The sequence below is a fragment of the Prunus avium genome, chromosome 7 (genome assembly GCF_965620075.1).
Source record: "Prunus avium chromosome 7, drPruAviu1.hap1.1, whole genome shotgun sequence".
NCBI lineage: Eukaryota > Viridiplantae > Streptophyta > Magnoliopsida > Rosales > Rosaceae > Prunus > Prunus avium.
In genome coordinates, this window is record NC_142290.1 from 32,102,253 (window position 1) to 32,125,269 (window position 23,017).

Here is a 23,017-nt window from a genome sequence, read left to right on the forward strand (position 1 = left end):
TCAACCTCCTCATTCTAGCCTCTCCATTCCACGTAGTGATATCAATTGAGCACCACCCATTGTAATGTCTTGAGCACCATCCAATCCATTTCAAATTAGATTTCTTAAGCTTTTCAAGTTTCTTAAGGTATCTAGAAACATTTGAGCTACTGAGCTCAGTTTCCAAAGGCCTTATTGCCAAGGCCTAGAACCTCATGACCGAGAACTCGTTCCTAACTCGGCCACAATCGTTCAAAAGAAGTCAGAAAACAACGCAATACTATTCACATCAGCACTTTCACTGCAACGGTTTGGTATTCACATAATCAATAGAATCAATAACTTACTAGTATATTTTCATTAGTGTAATAATAAACAGTATGAAATATGTGGCTCTGAATACAATTCAGAGACTTATATCATCATGGAAAGCAGTCTGAGCGAATTCATCTGACAGCATAAGACAGTAAACAAAAATAGAGGTCAGTAGGTGATAAAATAAATAGCAAGCAAGGACAATCGTATTTGTTTAACCGCCAGAAAACGCGCAAATTATTATGGCTAGTTTGCCAGAGAACTCCAATTGCATCACAAACTCCATACTGGAAATATATATTCATACAATTATCTTAGAGCTACAAAGAATTTCATGCTCAATATAATCTCCTAAAGAAAGTACCATCCAGAGGTTTATACATGTCACAGACATTCACAAGGTTTGAACAAGCAGAACAAAGTTGTTCCACATAAACATGTGGTGGGCAAAAATGAGAGCAAAAAGAAGAGAGAGCACTCATTCCTCAATTTTGAGCCAACGCAAAATGACTGTTCCAGCCCATCAAAGTAATGGGTGGTTTGGCAAGTAGTGCACAAATTTGTTGTTCAGAGTTCAGATAGAGGTTGTGGTTCAACTATTGTATTAATAAATACCATTCAACTAAACAGATGAATGCTTATAAAATACAGAAATGCTATACATATTTAGTGTTCAGATTCACAGCATCACCCAATTTCCATATCTAGTGTTGAGATTCATGACACCCAAACTTCTAACTAGGTTAGCGTACGTAGTGGATATTTCCAATCACTTACTTCAAGGGCTTGGCTCAATTCTCGTCTTCAGCTTCTTGTGAGAGCAACCAGGAGAGGTGCTCAGACTCCTGGCCCAATTGGTCTGGTGTAGTCATGACGCCCAGTCTTCTCATGCTTATCTCTCACATGCAAGTTACAACCCATTAAAAGTCAAGTCAGTAACTCACTTTTGAAAATGTGCGAAGACAACACTTATAACTGCATTTAATTCTCTCCACTGAAGCAACTCCCCCTTCATGCCTGCGGAGATGCCGTTCGATGATCCTTCTAAGCTTCTTGGTCCCACAAGCCGCGCAGCTATACTACGGGTTTTTTTTATAAAAAAAATACTATCGCCGTGTGGCTATACTTGTTTCTCTAATTTTTTTTAAAGAAATCGTATAGCCGTCCGGCTATACTCGGATTTTCCCCCATTTTAATTAGTATAGCCGCACGGCCTTACGCGGCTTCTTTTTTCAATTTGTTTAAAAGAAATAGTACAGCCGCGCGGCTATCTTGTTTAATAAATAGTATAGCCGCGCGTCTAGTTTTTAATTTTTGGTGAGGAATAGTATAGCCGCACGGCTATTTTGTAATTTTTGGTGAGGAATAGGATAGCCGCGCGGCTGTACGTGGATCTTTTATTTTATCTTGTTTAATGAATAGTATAGCCGCGCGGCGATACTCGGGTTTTCTCTTTTATTTTTTTCCCTATACAGTGTAGCCGTGGCTATACTCGTTTGGGAAAACGAAGGATGTAACGCAGGTAATTGCTCACCAAAAAGCTCCAGCCCTTTCACAGTGGTGATACATTTTCGTTTATTGCGCGTCATCTTTTCAATAGTAACTTCTTGCCTCTCCTACAGAAAAGCCAATACCAAGTTTAAATCATTGTAATCTAAAGATCCTCAAAAACAAATAATTTCAAAAGTCTCACCTTTTTCTTAATCTTCCCGCTGGGAAGACGCTTGACTTCTTCTTGCTTAGGTGCTGAAGTGCCACCACCAACCCCGAGAGAGAGAGAGAGAGAGAGTGGGGGTAATGAAATACAAACATACACTGCTACATACATCTATACACATATTTACAGTATTACCTGAAGAAGAAGCAGCTCCATCTCCACCAGAAGATATACCAGTAGACTGCAACTGGTTGGCTACTTTATCAGCTTCCTTCGCATTAGCCTCTGCCCAAAATAAAAACAAGAATTACATTATTAACAAAAAAGATGACAAATTTATTAAATATAGCAAGTGAAGAAAACAAAACAGATCCCGCCTAGCGCCTAGGCGCCGCCTAGGTCGATTTTTCAGATTTTCTTCTTCTTCTTCTTCTTCTTTTTGTGGTGGGGGGTGTAGAGATAAGAAAATAAGAGGTGATTAAAACTGAACACAAGAAATTAGTGTTTGGGTGCAAAATAGAACCTTTAACGAGATCCGGGGTAAAGGTCTGGGGCGTTTTGGATCAACCAAGGCTTGCATTTCTCGAAATCGGGCCCGAATTCACAGTATTCTGCAGGCAAACTGCACACCGTACAATACAGTACGCGAATCGGTTGGGGTTTTCCCGCCATCAGAGCTCAACCTCAAGCCCCTCTCTCTCTCTCTCTCTCTCTCTCTCTTATTGGGAAAGATAAAACGCAGTGTTTCGACTACGCAATCGCTGAATTGAAGACGGTGTTTGTGGTTTCTCGACGACGCTGTACGTCCAATACGGTGTGTTTCATCAATTTGGCCCATTCACCATATAAGGCTATCATGTATCTGTTTATTTTTTAAATTTGCACCAAAATGTGCTTATATTCCCTGAACTTTTTCTTTCAACAACGGGTGGGAGAGGAGCTTCGAGCTCAAAACATCTTTTAATTTTACAAAGAGAAAAAACACTAAAATAAGAGTTAGTTGATATATACTTCATAAGGTTTTAACTACAATCGATATGGGTTGTGTTTATACATTTCCAAAGGTTCTAATTTGTACAAATTTGATATATTTTCAAATAAAGATTGCAAGACACAGTTATGGTAAAGCACAGCCCAAGCAAGATAAAAAGGAAGTAATGCTTGATAAGCAAATTCTAATTAAATTTATAGGCAGAATCACAACAAATTAGGGTAACCAACAACAAGTAGGCAAAATATGCAGACAATAGTAACATGTTAAAATCACAATATAGCAGTTTGTCATTTGTTTTCTTACCAACCCAGGTCTAATTGTGCACATGAAAACAATGGAAAGTAGAGTAAATTAGCTTAATAAGCAAGGTAAAATCCTATATAACCCTTTAGTAATTCTGTTGGAATTTGGTGAAGGGACTTATAGCTCAAGTGATTTGTGAGCATTTACCCCAATATTTGAGGTCCTAGGTTCGATTTCCCTCTCCCTATAAAAATCCAGTTGGGATTTGAGTTGTCATAGCTAGTCACTCAACTTTGTCACACAACTGTTAGATGCATGAACGAAACAGGAGAGATTAATTGCAGCAGAGTCAAATTCAAAAACAAAGAAACTGAAGGGCTTTTCCTAATGATGACAAATTGACAATTGGCTTTCAAACCCTGACTAAAGCCATGCATTTGCTGCCTTAAACCAAAAATAAAAAATAATAATTGGGTTTTGTGCAAAATCCAAATAAATTTTAGATGCCAAAATATATTACACAAAATCTGATGCTATCCAACTCATTAACCAAAAGCTTGAGCCAACTTTATATCCCTCTTTAACTCTCAATTAAATCCCAATTTCTTTGCTTTTCCTCACCCTCAATTGCTTCTGTTTGGTTCATTTTCAGTGAGAACAAGCAATCATGGAAAATAGGGATCAGGTTGCAGCTCAAAACCATGCTTGTGCTTCCTGCAAGCATCAGAGGAGAAAATGTGATGAGACCTGTGAAATGGCCCCATACTTTCCAGCCAGCAGGTACAGTGAGTTCCAAAATGCTCAAAAGATCTTTGGTGTGAGCAACATCCAAAAGATCATGGCCATGGCTGCACCTGATCAAAGACAGGCAGCTGCTGAAAGCATTATCACAGAAGGGAATGCAAGGAAAAATGATCCTGTGCATGGTTGTCTTGGCATTATTAGAGGTCTCAATGCCCAAATTCAGGGACTTGAAAGAGAACTCCATATTATGAAAGAGCACCTAGAACTTTGCAAGGAGAATGAAGAACTTGATGGGAAAAAAAACCAATCAAAAGAAGAAGACTTGCAGCATGATCAATCTGATGGTCTCAATTTCCCATCAACAATCCTCCCTGATCTGGTAAGACTATGATCTTAATTTTTCTCTGCCTCCCTTTTGTTTTTGTATAACCAAAACTACATACACATACACATAAATAACTGATATGTGAATATTTATTCTGTGTAATGTAGCCTTCTCATGTCATGGCTGAGATGAGAAAATATGAACAAGGATACAATTACTGGTCAACTTTGGAAGATGCAGAAGAGAAGGTCTTTGACATCCGGCTCATAGAACCAGTATTATTTGATTCCAATCTGAAGAGGAATGCAAGTTCTAGTGGATCAGGAGAATCCAGGTTGTGCAAAACTTTATAATTTTGTTTGATAATGTTTATTTGTTGTTTTTGATTTATATAGAGATGGAAAAGAGAAAGAGGAAGGGGAGATAGCTAGGTGGGGGGAGAGATTAACATTGTTGATAAGGAGCGCGCGATGAGATAGATTTAAAATTAAATAAGAAGCGTTATTTGTAATCCCCCACTGCTCCCGCGCTAGCGCGGGGGCATAAATAAGGCTATATATTACTTAATTGTTATTTGTATTCCCACTTGCGACACACATGTCACGTGCAAATAGCTTCGTCTTTTAAAAGTAAAAGCTTAAAAAAATTCAAATGATCTAATTTTGGACTCCATTTTTGTCATTTCATAATGTGCTCCTTCGTAAATCACATTTCTTATAATGTAATTGATTCTCACAATAATTGCAGAATATTGATAATCTTAGTAATCTTTCTCTAATAAAAGTGATTAATGTTTTGCGCCATTGGTAATAAGTTTTGAATTAATCATATTCTTTCTTCTATGGAATTGTAGTGCTGCTGCCTCCAAGGCCAAAGAGAAGCAATCTTCAGAGAGTTTGCAAGAGAAAACTACAGATGATGAGGCTTGACCATCCGAACAGACATGGAAATGGTTGCACATCAAGAATGAATTTTACTTTGAAGATCATTAGACTTTATGTAAACCTGTTTTCTGCGTATCTTCCGACTTTAATTGCGTTTTGAAATTATCAGTTTTTTCAGTACTTCGATTTTGCTTCCAGTTTCTCCAACAGCAGAAATCAAAGACAAGAGAGGAGCAATGGATGCATCTAGTGTTTTTTAATATACTTGCAATAGCTCAAGCTGGTACTGATGTCTTTGACTACTCTACTCCTAAATTATTCTTTCATGGTTTACTAATTTGCATGTAGTATCTTAAGAAAAGGAAGATAAATTTGTACAGGAAAACAGAAGCATAAACACTTCAATCAGCAGAAAAGTAGCCAATCTTGTTTAAAATGACGAATGCGGAGCTGTTGTGACGCTGATACGTCTTTAGCAACGGTCGAAACCGCCGCTAAGCGTTGAAAATAACATTATTTTCAATTTATGCGTATAGCCGGCTATACGATTAAAATATTCTATTTAAAGGTATCGCCGCCCGGCTATACTGTTATACTCGGTTTTCCCAATTTTTTTGAAAGAAATAGTATAGCCGTGCGGCTATACTTGGATTTCTCCAATTTTTTTAAAAATGGTATCGCCGCACGGCTTTACTTGGCTCTCTTTTTTTAAAGAAATACTCGGTTTCTTTTTTTAAAAAGAAATAGTATAGCCGCCCGGCTATATTCGGATTTAAAATTTTTTTTGGCGAGAAATCGTATAGCCGGGCGGAGATACTCGGATTTGTCCAATTTTTGTAAAAGAAACAGTATAGCCGCTCGGCTATGCTATACTCGGTTTTTCTTAATTTCCCAAAAAGAAATAGTATAGCCGATGGGCGATACTTCTTTTTAAAAAAAATTTAGATGAATAGTATAGCCACGCGGCTATACCCAGATTTTTCTAATTCTTGTAAAAGAAATAGTATAGCTGCGCGGCCATACGATTTATTGAAAAATCACAATCTTGCATTTTTCTTCAGCCTCTCATATTCTTTCATAGTTAGTAAAATACGGAACAGGAAAAATACGAATAAAATATGTACTTGTTTTATTCAGCAAAATTTTGGCAAATTTGCTCCATCGCGTAAACTTAACAATTGCTAAAATATCGTAATAACAAGACAAAAGATTTAATCAAGGGAACAGTAAATCTGGAAGAAAACCAAGAATAAATAAATTGATGAAATGATAGAACAAAATTCATGCATTCTTTAATCAACTGATCAGCATTTATCTAAAGAACATAAAACTTGCTTATTACTATACCTACAGTCATGCTCTAAAGTATCGTATATCACTTCAATTTATGCTCCATTGTTGCTCACGTTAGCTACAATCTTGCTTAGGAATTATTGGGATTTCCATAGATGGCAAAAGGGTCTCCTTATAAATTGTGGCTTTAGCTTCCACTTCCACCACCAACAAACTTGGAGAATCAAAGAGAGTTCAAGAAAAAAAAAAACAAAGAAAGTGAGGAGAAATGGATGCTAGTGTGTTGAGGGCTGTGGTTTTGATGAGCATGCTTGTGCTTTGAATAGCTCAAGCTGATATTAATCCTTCCTATACCAATGCATGTCCAAATGACAATCCTCTTGGTCAAGTTGATGATGTATATCCTCGCTCTAATACAAATCAAGTGGTTCCAAATGGCCATATTATTTATTGTGGTTTAAAATGTGCGACAAAGTGCCTGATGAACCCAATATGCCTTGGCATGTGCATGATCAGATGCAAACATAGGCCTTCGGATGTTGTGTATAAGTGTACACATAATTGTGCCAACTCCATTGCCACCACAAGCACTTCCAATTCAGGTAATATGCATATTACCATATGGGATTATTGATCTTACATTCCTCTATTTAATTACTCTTTCTCTATAACTTTATCATGTTTGTTTGAAATTATATTTTTAATTATTGATATACTTTGTACTTTTGTTTTATTTGCTTGATTGTAGATAAGCGCTATGTGGAAGGTTTCGTGGATTCATGCTATGAGAGTTGCTCCAAGAATAACCAGATAAATTAATTGATCGGCTATTTTTCCTAGTTCAACGCGGATGTCTTGTTGGAGAAAATAAATGACGAATTATGTCTTTCATATATAAACTTCTTATTAAAAACAAGAATAAGATTTAGTAATTGTTTTATGGGCCCTTTTTTTGGGGTTCACCATGCCTTACGTGTTGTTTCTTCGTTTATTTCTCTTTTCATTCATTCTAGCCATACGGCCAAGAAGCTCAAGCTTGAGCACCTTCAAACCATACCCGTACCTTATCAATCAACTAAAGATCCAGACAATCGACATCTATTCTATAATATAATCAATTTAATTAGCATCGTTTGCTTTCATCCACATTGAGTTATACCTTACTAGAAAACCTCACACGAGGAACTCAGAATATTGTTGCCATTATCAAATCAATAATGTTATTTGAACCACATTGTTGATCACCTCTATTAAAGAGGTGAGTCCCGTCAATATATGTGGGATCCACCTATATTAGAGAGATGGTCAGCAATGCAGTCTCAATAGCAACACCCTTATCAAATAGTATATCGTTGGATCATGACGATCATATACAAACAAATTAATATATTAAAAAGGTGTATAGACAAACTTGGGGATGAACACATAAAAGAATTTGGAAATCGGTTTTTGTGGATTGAATTTTCTCTAAGTAAGGACTGGAAAACAAAGAAACTAACAATTTGAAATTTTCTATATTACGCTGAGTTAAACTACCGAATCGAGTAACTGGACTTGTTGTTTTTAAAGAGGCATGACAAAATGTTAGATTGTAATGTTCATATAGAATTAATGAAACTTAGCTTTTATTTAAAAAGAAAAAGAAAAAGAAAGAACAAGATTTATACATATATATATTTATATTGGAAAAGTTGTGAATCTATGATGTTATTTTTACATATATGTTTTGCTTGTCCAAGAGAAATAACTATAAAGGAGGGGGGTTTTCTCACACACACACAATAAAAATGTCATGGGGGCAAAATAAAAGCATAGCAAACCAACTTCACTAGGCACAAGGAGCGGCCCTGAGGGTGTGCAAGTGGTGCCACCGCATAGGGCCCCTGATTTTTGAGGGCCCCCGAATTTTTTTTATGTATATAATATATGTATATATTAATAAATGTTTATATATATACTTAGCGAGCAAATTTTTGACACAGACATTTCTAGTTGTATTGGTTTGCAGGGCCTCAACTTCCATTTAGGACACGACTTCATAGTTTTAGTTTCTTTTTTGTTTTTTTGGGTTTAGGACCAGTAAAATTTCTTTAAAGAACAGAGTCATATGCAAATGTGACCTAGCTAGCAGAAAAACCACCATAATGACAATTAGGGTCAAATTAAAATTTTGGTTTTTTTTTTTGAAACTTATTGTTTTCGTTGAAAAATAAAAACTGCTCTACTGTCTCTCAATCACATAATGTTGCAACTACTGTTTAAAGCAGCTTGTCCAATGTCAACACCAACATTCAATATCCCAGCTACTTTCACAATCACATACTGAAATAATAAATACCCGATCACAAGGAATTAGTCAGTAATTATGTAGGCAAAGGTCTTGCTCCTTATTCTTTAGTTAAAATTTAGCTAAAAATACACAAAAGTTATTTAAGAACTCTATAAAATTTGAACTCCAATCATACTCCCTAAATTAGGAAGTCATAAATACTATAGTTATTTTTTAATTCAATGTGATTGGTTATCATCTCTATTAAAAAAAAAAAATAGTTTGTATTAATTAAAAGTTTAAACTATGCATAAAACGAAACATCATTAAATTATAAGGAGCTACTAGGAGTTCTTTCTCTCTCCTCAGATTTAGGAGTTCCTAGAGGTCTCTCTATTTTAGGAGGTGAATAGGGAGCATAGTTGGAGTTGTATTTTTCCAATTCCTCCCTAAAATTTGTCTAAGAAAGTGGTTTAGGAACCCCATTGTGGATGCTTTAAGTGTGAGTAATTATAGTGTACGTAGTATGAGAGTATGTCACATGGTATAACTCATTTGTTAGAATATATAAGTGGATATTTATTGATATTATATCATAAAAGTGAGAAATATTAACCATATTTCCCATCCATATTATAACACGTGGACGAGTTACAACAGCCTTGCTACGTAGTAAAGCGTATGTACATGTGGGTTTTTGGCAAGTCATTAGACACAAACAAGTTTAAACACTTAAATCAATCTCAACCACATGATTTCATTGAAATAGATCCAACGACTAAGCACCTCATTCCTCAAATGATGACACTGAATTATCACGTGCGTACGTCCCCATCATTGACTTGACGCTAGCTCTTCAATTACTCATGTAGATTTTTTATTTTCAAGTGCCCATAGAGATAAGACTTCCATATATAGGGCTCACCTCAATTAAAAATGTGGTTAGTAAAGTGGTACACGATTGTTTTTATATAGGGAGTTTCACTAAAATACCCAAAATGGGGGCTGAAATTATAAAAATACCCAACACCCAAAACACTTTATAAACATACCCAAAACTCATCATTACACACACTCAAAACCCATTTATAAACATACCCAAAACCCATTATTACACACATACCCAAAACCCATTTTGGGTATGTTTCTATGTTTAAATAGTGCTTGGGTATTTTTATAAATACATGTCTAGGATTTGGTATTTTTATAAATATCTATTTTATATATGCCCAGATATTTAATTTTGCAAAAATAATGCATCCAACTAACTCAACCAAAAAAGTTGCATCCAATTAATGATGTTCTTGGAATATTGATACAAAATAAATTAGGTGTTAAAAAAGATATTTAATATCTGAATATGATCTATTACGACAAAGACTCATCATCACAATCATGGTGATTATTCAAAAGGTGTAACATCCCTGATCCAATTTAATCGATTTAATCAAATTTAATTCTTTTGTGAAATTTCAATTTTGCCCTTGGAAGTAGGGGTACTTTGGTCACTTTAAAAAAAAACATTTATTGTTTGACATTACGTAATGGTGTAAGTTTGTGTTAGCTTATGTGAGGCCTCAGTTTAAGGTTCGCACAGGGCCTTTAAAATCTCAAGACCGGCCCTGGGCACATATAATTGTGCCGACAAAAAGGCTTAATCAAATGGACTCAATGCAAATGATCTTCAAAGAAAAAGGCTCCATTACAGTCAAGATCAACTAAATCAGTTAGTCACGGCAATGAACTCGCTCCTTTCCAGCCAAGTTTGAATCCCGTCTCAGTAAATTAGATTAATTTAAAGTAATTTAAACTATTTCTAATATGATTTATTTCAAGAAAAATGGTGGTGCTTTGATTCCGTCCTGTTTTTTATTTGGAGTGACAAAGTTCGAAGTCACAACAAATTAGTGACCAACCTAATGTTACCCTAAATCTCTAGAAATAGAAAAAGAAAATCATAGTTATATATGATTTTACTTGGAACGAGATAATCGGAGGGTCCAAGTGGTGCAACAGTCAAACCCTGGAACCTTAAAAAAACAGTTAGGATCCGAAACCTCTCCACCGTTTTACATTCTCCTCTGACAGGAGTGGGTGAGCTCAAATCAAGGTGGACCCACACAGTTAAACTCCCAGCAGACACATGAACAGGTACAGTGACATAGATACACCCAAAGAACTAAAATTGGTCCTCCACAATTTTGTTACCAGTTATATTTTGGCCTTTGAATTTGAAGTCTGTAAACTGCAGGTGCCAGCTTTCAAATTGAGAGCAGATATCAAATTATGGGGAGGATGGAGTATTTGGCTCTGAAGAGTAGTGATCCAGACACCAATGAGTTGATAAATTCAGACATCAATGATCTCAAGATTGCAGCCAAGAAACTCATCAAAGATGCCACTAAGCTTGGTGGGTTGGGTTTTGGGACTTCTTTTCTCAAATGGGTTGCCTCCTTTGCTGCCATGTGAGTCATCTTATTTGTTTCCTTGAGGACCAAGTTGCTTTAAGCTTTGTTTTATTGGCTGGAATTGGGAAAAGTCAAAAAAGTGATTTTTTTTAAATCTTCCTCTTGATGAATATAATATTTCATTCCCTCAGTCTGGGAAAAAGAAAACAATGTATCACAGTTTCCTTCCTGCATATGTTTATTTTAGTTATTGTTTTCTTTAAGATTTTGGCCTTCCTATTAATTGAAACATCCATTGTTAGTCTGTAACTTCTTGTTTTTGGTCCACCAATATGTCAGAACTTGACCTGTTATGTTTCACACCTAAATTTTTCTTCCCCTCTGAGAAACACTTATGTGAAACGGGGATAACACTATTTTGCTATCTCCGGTCAATCACAGCATGCCAAGCGTGATAACTTTTCCACGTGACAATATGTTTCATACAAGTTTTTCTGCTTCCAGTAACCCATTTCATCCTGTCTTTAGTTGTGACTTAAATCCCATATAATCTAAAGTTTTTATATGGTCAATAGTCTAGAAAGCCATTGATTGACATGAACAAGTAAGCCATGAATTGATTTACTTTTTGTTTTTGGGTATGAAATAAGTTCAAATAGATTAGCTTGTGGCCAAGTAGGGCTCAACAGATCAAAAATATGTGCCCCAACCCTTACTGTTTTACTTGGATGCACCAACACATAATTTTGTCCATTCTGATGTCTATTTCCATTGATGTAAGCCTATAACTCAGACTTTTGCTTGGATATCCATTCTGATATCAATGAGTTTCTGGTTCCATGGGCTACTTCATTGGATAGGGTATAAGCTTAAAATGAAATTCTCTACCAAGTTCAGCCCTTTAATGGTGTTTTACTTCATTTCCAGCATGTGGCTGTGATGGATATGAGCAACAATGAAGAATGATAACAACTGTTTTGGACTGTCGTGCATTTTGGTGGAGTTATTTTCACTCAGACTGAGTTTAATTGTTGCTGTTTAGAATTTATTTGTTTTCTCCAAATAATTAGCCCCTGATTCAAACCATACGATCAAGGGGCTTCAATTGTTGACAACTAATTACTAAACACTGTCTTTGATGTCCTATCACTTGCCTAAATTGATTCAATCATCAGTTAGCAATTCCATCTGTATAATATAATATGCCCTGCATATTTGCCTCGATTGCTTCTTCCCATTGGCTGTTACCTGCTGCAAGAGCACATAAACTTCCAGGTTAGATTTTGTTCACTAGTACAAAATTTGTCTGAGAAAGTATTTTCAATGCTGCAGATATCTGTTGATATTGGATCGAACAAACTGGAGAACAAATATGCTGACTTCACTTTTAATCCCTTACATTTTCTTCAGTCTTCCTTCAGTGCTCTTCAACCTCCTAAGGTGATAATTTCTCTTATTGGTGCACATTTTCTTGTTTGCTTTTCACATCCTTCTTTTGTTCTCAATAATCTCAACTCATTGACATTGCTTCAATATAATGCAGAGGAGAGGTTGGAAAATGGATTGCTTTTATTGCTGTTGTACTGAGGCTTTTCTTCCCAAGACACTTCCCAGGTATAGGCTCAAGTCACTGCACTGATTTTTCTCTATCCTTCTCAGTTCTACATAATTATGTTGCTTTGTCCCAAATATATTAGTCTTCACAACCTCAACTTTATCAAAAAATTTATAAGCATTATGGTTTTTCTATTAGTCTTCAGATCATAGCCTTGTTCTATGATCCTATTTTGATTGCAGATTGGCTAGAGATGCCCGGTTCGTTGATCCTTCTTCTGGTTGTGGCTCCGAACTTTTTTGCGCACACCTTGAAGGACAGCTGGGTTGGTGTCTTGATATGTCTTCTCATTGGTTGTTACCTGCTGCAAGAGCACATCCGGGCATCAGGTGGATTCAGAAATTCACTCACACAAAGCCATGGAATATCAAACACTCTAGGCATTATCCTTCTCTTAGTCTACCCTGTTTGGGCATTGATTCTCCATTTCATCTGAGCATTGTAGTAAACAACAGTTTCTACCAATTGTTCATGTACTGCAACTTGCAAACATCACATCTCCATCTTCTCTTTATAAGAATTTGATTTCAGTGGCAATTCTATCTGTTGATCAAAATTTGGTTTCTGCTTCTACTCCCATAAATTTAAATATGCAAGACTGAAATATATGCAGTCCAGAAAAAAGGTCTGAAATATAGAACAGAACATTATCTCTCTGTGGACTGAGTCACTGAGTCTTCATTTAGTGAATCAGGAACATTCAAAGTAAAATATTTTTGGACATTGAAGAATACCAAAATCTCTCAATTGTCAGCTGTTTCCGTCTTCTCCCAATGAACACCCTTTTGGACATTGCATCATGAAACATATTCCATCCAATTGATTAATGAAACTGTCATCGATAATTTTGTTAGTACCATCCATACCATTGTTTTGGTCTCACGCTTAGCCCACATACTCGTATAATGTAACACAAGTTATAGGGAATCCAAATACAAACCCATGGACGTAGTCATAAACTCCTTCCAACGGAATTTGGTGAATCACATAAACCTGGTGTTCTTGTGTGATATTACAGTTTTATCATCGATCATCTCTCAGACTCAATTGTTTGTTTGTTTTTTTTTTTGGTCTGGAATTCATGTTGTATTCAAGAAACCCCAAAACAGGGAATAGAGATACAAACAGAAGGCTAAAGCCACAAGGAGCCAACAGAGAGCAAGAAACAAATAACAAAACAGGGCTAGACATGGCTAGATTCCATCGGAGCCTAGAACAAACAGTCCCTACCCTGCAAACTAGCTACTAAGTGATAATAAAACTAAACAGCAGCTGCCTCATGAGGTGGACAAGGCAAACCATCAGAAGTTAGAACCCCAACGAGAGACAATGGTGGTCTGTCGACCCAACTTTGCAGTTCCATAGCTCTGTTACCTATCGACGCCGCTGCATGAGCTGCACGATTTGCACTCCTAGGCGCCCAAGACCAGGTCACCTCTTCGAAGCTCGAAACCACATCATGGATTTCGTCAATAAGAGGAAGGATAGCCCAGGAGTTGTTACCATGAATACCATTAATGCAGTCTATTAACACCTTGCAATCTGCCTCCATGATGACTCTCAGATAACCCTTGTTTCTGGCAAGGTGTAAAGCACATAGAGCAGCAGCCGCTTCTGCTGTATTCAATTGGGATTTTAAAAGACAATTTTGGGATAAATAAGTCTTGTGGTATTCAATTAAGACTTTTAAGTAATCTAAAAAGTCTTGTGATATTCCATTAAGACTATTAGGATTTTTTAAAGAGGGTTACCAAATCTGGTGGTATTCAATCAAGACTTTAAACAAGTAACAAAAAGTCTTATGGTATTCAAAGACTTGCTAATTTTGAAGGATTTTTTTAAAATGCAGAATGTGTGAGATTTTTTAGTGAGAGATATAAATACCAAACCCTATCTCAAATCCCACCTTAACCCATCAGATTTTCACGTGGGACTTTTTTTATTCATTCCTTCCTCACCTTGACCTCCACCAAGCAGTTGTGCACTGGCCTGACGACTCGACCACCAATACCTAGAGCTACTTGCTGTTGGGTGTAAGCAACGACCTTCCTTCAATTCCCCATCTCCCTCTCTGTTGCATAATAAAATCTTGTGAATTCTCCATCACCTTCAACCCCCCAATTCACCAATAGAAATCTCAACTTTGTTCTTTGATTTTTCTGTGGTGGGGCAGTGGGGCGGTGGGCTGACAAGAAAGAAGACATGGAGGGGCACATAGAAAGTTTTTCTGTTTGTTTTCCTCTGATTCTAATTCACCAATAAAAATCTCAACCTTATTCGATGACAGCTTTTACGACCAGATACTGATTTATCAATATAATTATATCTGCTTCATTAACTAGCTAGGGCAGGATACCGGTGCAATGGAATAGGATGGCATGGTATTAATGTTTCTTCCATCTCTTTCGTTATCTATGGTGGTTGGTTGGAAATGGCTTTCTACAATTGCACAACCACTTGATCAATATACATGTCAAATCTAATCTAATCAAAAACCTTGAAATGCAGGATGATTTTTTTAGATTGTCAATAACAGTTGTTAAAACTAAAACAAAAATGCATAATTTGGGTTTTGAAAATTCTCCTAAAGCTAGCAGATTGGTGCTGGTGCAGAACTAATTGCACCATTAATGAGCTCTGTTGCCAATGTGTATATTGGAAGATCTTTGGTAAGTTTTAAGGTACATCCAGTGAGTTACAGACTGCCTATAGGGTGTTTGATGAAATGCCTGTGAGAAATGTGGTGTCGTGTACATCCATTATTTCAGGGTTTGCACAAGAGTGGCAGGTTGATGTGTGTGTGCAGTTTTTCAGTGAGATAAGGCATTCTTCAAAACCCAATGATTTTACGTATGCAAGTATTATGAGTGCTTGCACAGGCAGTGGAGCTCTTGGGCATGGCAGAAGTGCTCTTTGCCAGCAATTAGTGATAGGGTTGTCATCTCAATAAACAAGTCACTACCCACAGTCACAAACTAATAAGCCATAAAAGTTGAAGTCAACTAAAGAAATCTTTAAGAGCACTTTAAAAGTATTGCTTAGTTGTTTCATAATCAAGAATGCCCTTCATAAATTTAAGCAAATTGGACCCTGAAAAGGCACCAGAGACAAAACCTAGTTAATGAAAGAACTACAACTAGGTAATGTATCTTGGAAGGCAAAGATAATTTATCTTGGGGATGTCAAAGATGCGCAGTACATATTCAAAGTGTGGTTCTACCCATGTGCAATTGGCAAACCTGTATGTTAGCGTGGGATGCTGGGACGGGGCAGCAAGAGTTCAGAAGTTGATGAAATAATATTATTTCCTATTTTTGTATTGAGAAAGACATACAAACAATGAAATAATATTAACTTTTAATTTTTATGGGTCTATTTTTCTTCAAAAAAAATCTTATGTTGAATCCAGAAAAATCCATGTGGTCCTTTCAAATCTTATAAATCCTATTATAGAAATCTTTAAATTTCTTAAGTAAAAAATCTTTATTATATAAATCCATAAATAAAATCCTATAAGTCATTATATTCTAGTTAAATCCACTAGACCTTTTTATCCCTAAATAGTCTTTTAAAATCTCAATTGAATACACCCCCCTTGAGACACATAAAAGTGGGGAAGCAAGACCTCCACACCATTCACCAGAGGAATTACGAGACACAATGCCAATGCTGCCCTTCATCATGCCAGGATACCAAGAACCATCCAAGTTGAATTTTACATAATTTGGGATTGGCTTGGACCAACGGGTTCTTTGGACATGAGGGACAGGAGAAAGTATATATACGAATACTAGGGGCATTGCATATGTGAATTAAGCCAGTTAGCTGAATAGTGTGCCTGATCTCATACACTCGAGTTCAAATCCCACTCCGTTCAGTTTAGAATTCCATTTTGTCAAAAAATTGCAAGACAGTTCAGGTTAAGAATTTCTCAACATTTTTTTGGATTCAACAACTATTGTAAAACCGCATTCATATAAAACCGGTTAAAAATGTGATTTTCTTTCTGTTGTTTATGTATTTGGGTTTATATATTATTTACAGGCAGAGGATTTACTTGACGCGCCTAAAGGCCGGCAAGGCCCAAAATTTATTAGCCCATACGTACAAGTTTAGACTTCAAAGCTAGGGCCCATGGTTGCGTTCTGTCAAGGATGGCATATTCGTAAATTCCAGCACCGCGAAAACCCAAAACCCTAACCCTAAACAGTCTCACTGAGGCCTATAAAAGCAACACACGAATTGAGTAACGGAGACCATCGCAAGTCGAAATCAACTTTCTCCAATTCGCTCTTCCGTGTTGCTCTTTCTTTTGCTCTGCGTCGTCGCAGTCATAGGCTATAATCATTCTGCTTTGATTTTTCATAGATGTTTGCTTTTTTATTCTCATAATATCTTCCTCCCTTTGTTTTATTTTTATTTTGATTCTGAAATCTGAGTTTTCGAAGTGTGTGTTGGGTATTCTCGGTGATGAACAACAATGATGACGAGTCCGATCCATTCATATATAAAATCGTGACGACAAAACGAGGCATTTGTCTGAGAGAATAATGCCCAATTTACCTTTCTTTTCCATCTTTCTTCCTTTTTTCTAAATAAATATTTTCTGTGTTCGTTTAGATTATTTTGTTTTGACGATTTCAAGGCAGGCATGGTGATGATGTGTATCATCTGATATTCATTTTTGATGAATTTACTTACCTCCTACTCATACTGAATGCCTGCTCATCAAATTCTAATTTCCCTTCTGAATTCAAAACTTGTTTTCGTGTGATTTCGATATATAAAGCTTTCGATTTCCTCTTTGAAAATGACAAATTTTTGTTTTTTTCTTTGTGGGAACTGGGTTTTGGTGTTCCTCAAGTATAGAGAGAGAAGGATGATGTAGCGATGATGATAAACTCAGTATCACTCTCATGTGTACATTGAGGAGCACCGATGATTTTGTTTCAAGCACTTTTGAGCTTCTCTCTCTTTCTCTCTCTGGTTTTGGTTTTTGGTTTTTTGTTTTTCAGTGTTATTGTTTCTGAATCTATGATCTGTTAACAATCAGTACCAATGCAATATGGATACAAGAAGTTCGGCTGAAACTGTCAATTATTCTGAATGTGATGATTCTGATTGCTACTATAAAATAAAGTAGATTAATAATTTATTTTAGACCACTTAAGAAATTAAGCTGATGTGATGAAGCGGAAATTAATTGTTGGTGCAAGGTTCACCAAAAGGGTGTTAGCATTTTTTGGATCCCTGAGACTTAACAAAATAATTTTAAACAGAGGTTGAATTGGATTCAAATAGGTTTTAGGGATGATCTCAAATCTCAAAGGTGCATCATGATTGATCCTGGGTTTCTGAAACTTAGGAGTTGAGCTAAAATGCTGTGGATGATCTCAAATGACATAGCTTGGATGAATGAAACTTCAAGAAACTAAGCTAAAATTGAAAGATCCATTCTTTTGAGAATGTGAAAAAACCCCAAACAATTGCCAATGAGGATTTGTTGAGTTGGTAAGGATCCCAACGGGGTACCCTCCCCTCCCCATATACTTTTGTTCATAAAAAAGAAAAGAAAACCCCAAACAATTACTTGTACCATGAGCTAGATTACCCAGTTGAATTGACTTCTCTGTTCTCTCTAGCTTTCATATGTGTTGAGGAAGAGTGAAATTGTCTAAAGCAAGCTCTCAAGTCTATACAGAACTACAGAATACAACTTTACTATTTGCATGAGCAGAGGAAGATTTTTGTTACTCAAGGCCAATTACTGTACAAGAGATCTATTAATAGCTACAATGGAAAGTAATTGTCATCAAGGCCTATTAGCTCAGCTGGTTAGAGCGTCGTGCTAATAACGCGAAGGTCGCAGGTTCGAGACCCGCATGGGCCAACTTTTTAACAATTTTTTGCTTCCTACATGTCCGCTGCTTTTACTGTTATAAAAACGCCTTTATCTCTGATTGGGAATGATATTATTATTTAGCTGAGTTGGTTTAAGCGAGCCTTTTCAACTCTGAGTTGCAGGTTCGAAACCGGCTGCTTTCAATTTTTTTTTTTAATCACTTTTCTTTCTTTTTCTGGTTTTCTGAATGATTAATGTCACATTCTCCTTCATTGCAAAAGTCTACATTGTAGACAAAATGAAACTATGATAATATGTGGAGTAGGAGGGAAAGGATATGACCATGCTCATCTGACCACCAGTATCTTTATCCCAAACAAGAAACTTTGCCACTTGGCAAACAAAACATCTAAACTCATTACCTTCATTCAACCAATGAGAGAGCAAGCCTTATCCTATCCATTATCCAACTCACTCCAAAGCCCACCAAATAACTCCCCAATTGCCACACAAAAACACTTCCAAATACTCTGTTTCGAACACAGAGATCACATTGGAACTGCAAAACAACACCAACCATGGCAGCCTCACTCCAAGCAGCTGCTACGCTCATGCAGCCCACCAAGGTGGGCGCGCCGTCAAGGACCAGCCTTCAGCTCAGGTCCTCCCAGAATGTCTCCAAGGCCTTTGGCTTGGAACCAACTGCCTCTGCTAGGCTCACTTGCTCTCTGCAGTCTGATCTCAAGGACTTTGCTCACAAGTGTGTTGATGCCTCTAAGATTGCTGGCTTTGCTCTTGCTACTTCTGCCCTCGTCGTCTCGGTATGCTGCTTAATTAGCTTCTTGCTTCATGTGCTTAGAACTGTATAAAAGAAGAACAATGATGAATTTTATTATCTTTATTATGTATGTGTATAGGGTATGAACTTTCTATGGTTTAGAGGGATATAATTAGTTTGTGGTACCTGTTGTCTATGCAAAGGTTTCAGATGTTCTCTGTGGCATGCTAGATATTAGTTATGTTGCTAGAATGACACTTTGAATGGGACATCATTTGGGCATAAGTCGATCTGATATGATAAGTTTAGATTCACAATCTGACAATATAATCATCGGATTTTATATCGTTATACGCGATGGATCTCACATTAGCAATTTAGATCGACAGTTTGACAACATAATGTAACTGTAGTTGTTAGATTTCATTTCAATTCTGGTGGTGATGAATGGTGATTAACATTTTATCCTTGTTGGCCACCACTTGTGTTTCCAGGGAGCAGGTGCAGAGGGAGTTCCAAAGAGGCTGACCTTTGATGAAATCCAGAGCAAGACATACTTGGAAGTGAAGGGGACAGGAACTGCAAACCAATGCCCAACCATTGATGGAGGGTCAGAAGCCTTCGCCTTCAAGCCGGGCAAGTACACTGCCAAGAAGTTCTGCCTAGAGCCCACATCCTTCACTGTCAAGGCAGACAGTGTGAACAAGAATGCTCCACCAGAGTTCCAAAACACCAAGCTGATGACCCGTCTAACCTACACCCTCGATGAGATCGAAGGGCCTTTTGAAGTGTCCCCAGATGGCGCTCTCAAGTTTGAGGAGAAAGATGGGATTGACTATGCTGCAGTCACAGTCCAGCTCCCCGGAGGCGAGCGTGTCCCTTTCCTCTTCACCATCAAACAGCTTGTAGCCTCGGGCAAACCCGAAAACTTTGGAGGGGAGTTTCTAGTACCATCGTACCGCGGTTCTTCTTTCTTGGACCCAAAGGGAAGAGGAGGCTCCACTGGTTATGACAATGCCATTGCATTGCCAGCAGGAGGCAGAGGAGATGAGGAGGAGTTGGCCAAGGAGAACATCAAGAATACTGCTTCATCAAAAGGGAAGATCACACTGAGTGTGACCAAGACCAAGCCTGAGAGTGGAGAGTTGATTGGAGTGTTTGAGAGCATCCAGCCATCTGATACTGATTTGGGAGCAAAGACTCCAAAGGATGTCAAAATCCAGGGAGTCTGGTATGCTCAGCTTGATTGAGTAGGCCTCTTATTAAATTTCCTGTATGTATTGATGTACTTACTCATTCTGGGTTTCAGATTTTGCTATAAAAGTGAAGGTCTGCCGAACTTTCTTTGTAACCCAATTGGACATGCACTCAGATCATTGAGATCATTATCTTTCTTGTATATTATCATGCCCTATTATTATGAAAATCTCTCAGTTATTCCAAACCTCCACAGCTTCAACGATCACAAAGTTGAGCCCGAAAATTCTGATCAAAATTATTAATCAAATGGGTTGTAGTATGAATATTTGAGATGGGTTTGGCTTGGGATCTAGTAGGTTTCCATGGAAAAAGAAAAAGAAAAAACTAAACAAAAGCATGGCCATTCAAATAAGGTTCGTCCTGTTTAGGGCCGGAGCCACACCCCATTTAATTTTCAGTCTCTTGTAATATATTATAAAATATATGATATAGCAATACAATTATTGCAATTAGATTAGTGCTGGCCCTTTCAGTTGAAGATGAAAAACCTATCTGGAAGTGATTTTGAAATTTTGGCCCCTCCATATTAAGAATCCTAACTCCGCCGCTGCTGTTCATGATGTTTCTTTCACTGTAGCTAATTTGCTTTCTCATATCCTTTTATATGGATAGTGAACCACACAAATTAGATATTTGGACTGAGTGGCATGTGATATTATCCATATTACTGTGTAATATTCTCTGAACAATTGTCAAGATATTAAGAAAGTGGAACTACAATGACCCACTTTTTCAAATGTGCGATGATCATTATATATATATATATATAATATGTGTGTGTGTGGCAAGGCAACACTTGAAAGTTATGTATCACCAGTATTTAATTTTAAACTCTCAACTGAAAGAACTCGGAGTCCTACTATGAAAGAGACCAATGGTTAGGCATTGAGCCTTGACATACGAGAAACAATTTTATACGAGATAGTTTGAGAGATGCAAAGCGGCTGGCATTTGTTTATTTAAATATTTCGTAGCTATATTAAATTATACATATGGGTTTTTTTATCTGAATTTTATAATAAAACCTATTAGGAAAATTGATGTGGTTTTGTCAAAAACGTGGATGGACAAAAGTTACAAAGACTTTTCAAAATAATGCTCATACTTTTCTTTAACTAGAAAAACATTCACAATTGGTTTTCTTGCTCGAATACAAAACCTTAAGAGTAGACCCTATATCCTATGTATTAAATAAATTCAAGTACTTATGCATCTCTAATAATTGAAACTTAGGAATTAAAAAGTAGCATTACACCAAATGAATTAGGGGATTTCCATCATTTAGATGAAAGAATTGAAAATTACATAGAATTCTAAAATGATAGAATTTAGATTTTCATCATTTTAATTTTTGGCAATTGAAGATTTCAGTGTTTGGATTTATGTATGTTGAATTTTGTACATGGTACTTTGGAAATTGTGAAATTACGCCTATTTTGGTGGAAATTAAACTCGGGATTTTGATGCTCAAATTTCTACAATTTTTTCCGCACGCCATTTAATAAATTCCGCACTTAAGTTTCCAAACAAAGAAATTGTCAATTTCTCCACTTAAATTTCCGACTTTTAGCTACATTCCGAGTTATTTTCCCTCATCCAAACAGAAGGTAATGAGAAAAAAGAAGAAGAAGAAGTTGGTAGTTCAACAAGAATATCTCTTAGTTGAATGTTTAGAGCTGAGACCATAAAAGATTAATCTAAACTTATAATTTTGAAGACGAAAACCCTAGCCCCCTCTCTCCCAAAAAACACTCTACAACCGTTTTCACTTTGAGGGGGAAGCCTTTGTTCTTCCTCCCCTCTCTTCCTCCCTTATCTTCTTTTCCACCATTTTCAGAGACAGAAGGTTTCCCCTATTTGTCTTCGTTTTATAATGATTTTCCTCTACTCTTCACAGGCATATGCATCTCAGCGTCGGATCTCCACCTGCATTTCGGTGTCAGATCTCCATTACCAACCTTTTTGTTGTTTCTTCGTGTTTACTCTTTGGGTTTTCTACATAATTTTCACATCTTCTTTTATGAGAGTTTTTTACTTCTCCATTGTGAGAGCTTTTGACATCTCCCTTGTGAGAGTTATATTTGTATTGTTATGGCTTGGTTTTTTCAAGCTTTATCTCTTTTTGGTTATTCTAAATTTGTACTCTTAGTTGGGATGTCTATGCTAGAGTTTCTTCGACCATGCGTGATCGTTAGTGGAGAAGCCTCATATTGTCTTAATTTTGATGTTAGATTGCTTCATTATTGTAATGGCCCTCTGTGGCTAGTATGGCCCTTTGTGGTTAGTGATTTTTTTGGCTGAACTATGAATGCAATCCCATAATTTCTCCACACAAAAAAAAAAAAAGGTGAGACCATAAAGTGTGATTCATCCGTTTTTTTTCTCATCAATCCTAATTTTTGTCATTTTAG

The 23,017-nt window shown here is 36.8% G+C and overlaps 2 protein-coding genes and 3 non-coding genes across 6 annotated transcripts; all 5 read left to right on the plus strand.

Annotated features, from left to right (window-relative positions):
• Positions 1-10,673: 10,673 nt before the first annotated feature.
• Positions 10,674-13,221, plus strand: LOC110773902 (cold-regulated 413 plasma membrane protein 2-like). Of its 2 annotated transcripts, none has more exons than XM_088256055.1 (5): positions 10,674-10,854; positions 10,941-11,168; positions 12,444-12,551; positions 12,655-12,725; positions 12,909-13,221. In XM_088256055.1, exons 2-5 carry the CDS (start codon positions 10,990-10,992, stop codon positions 13,160-13,162), a joined length of 612 nt encoding a protein of 203 aa, XP_088112181.1. In that variant the 5' UTR covers positions 10,674-10,854; positions 10,941-10,989; the 3' UTR covers positions 13,163-13,221. The 2 variants fall into 2 exon arrangements, with proteins under 2 accessions (XP_088112181.1, XP_021834109.1); XM_021978417.2 differs by having other exon boundaries at positions 10,675-10,854; positions 10,955-11,168.
• A 3,967-nt stretch (positions 13,222-17,188) lies between these two features.
• LOC148293340 (small nucleolar RNA SNOR75) lies at positions 17,189-17,274 on the plus strand. The gene has a single exon (XR_015825987.1). It is a non-coding gene; the product is annotated as a small nucleolar RNA SNOR75 (small nucleolar RNA).
• A 98-nt stretch (positions 17,275-17,372) lies between these two features.
• Positions 17,373-17,443, plus strand: LOC148293341 (small nucleolar RNA Z105). Its single transcript, XR_015825993.1, has one exon. It is a non-coding gene; the product is annotated as a small nucleolar RNA Z105 (small nucleolar RNA).
• Positions 17,444-18,542: 1,099 nt separating this feature from the next.
• TRNAI-AAU (transfer RNA isoleucine (anticodon AAU)) lies at positions 18,543-18,616 on the plus strand. The gene has a single exon. It is a non-coding gene; the product is annotated as a tRNA-Ile (tRNA).
• Positions 18,617-19,042: 426 nt separating this feature from the next.
• LOC110752931 (oxygen-evolving enhancer protein 1, chloroplastic) lies at positions 19,043-20,745 on the plus strand. Its single transcript, XM_021953695.2, has 2 exons — positions 19,043-19,389; positions 19,841-20,745. The coding sequence occupies exons 1-2, from the start codon at positions 19,147-19,149 to the stop codon at positions 20,594-20,596; spliced, it is 999 nt and encodes a 332-aa protein (XP_021809387.1). The 5' UTR covers positions 19,043-19,146; the 3' UTR covers positions 20,597-20,745.
• The last annotated feature ends 2,272 nt before the right edge of the window (positions 20,746-23,017 follow it).

Excerpts from the sequence above, each read along its gene's own strand:
- LOC110752931 (XM_021953695.2), top strand. The coding sequence starts at position 19,147 with ATGGCAGCCTCACTCCAAGCAGCTGCTACGCTCATGCAGCCCACCAAG. Across the intron at positions 19,390-19,840 it reads CTTCTGCCCTCGTCGTCTCG|GGAGCAGGTGCAGAGGGAGT; the intron begins GTATGCTGCTTA and ends TTGTGTTTCCAG.
- LOC110773902 (XM_088256055.1), top strand. The coding sequence starts at position 10,990 with ATGGGGAGGATGGAGTATTTGGCTCTGAAGAGTAGTGATCCAGACACC. Across the intron at positions 11,169-12,443 it reads GTTGCCTCCTTTGCTGCCAT|ATATCTGTTGATATTGGATC; the intron begins GTGAGTCATCTT and ends TCAATGCTGCAG. Across the intron at positions 12,552-12,654 it reads GTGCTCTTCAACCTCCTAAG|AGGAGAGGTTGGAAAATGGA; the intron begins GTGATAATTTCT and ends AATATAATGCAG.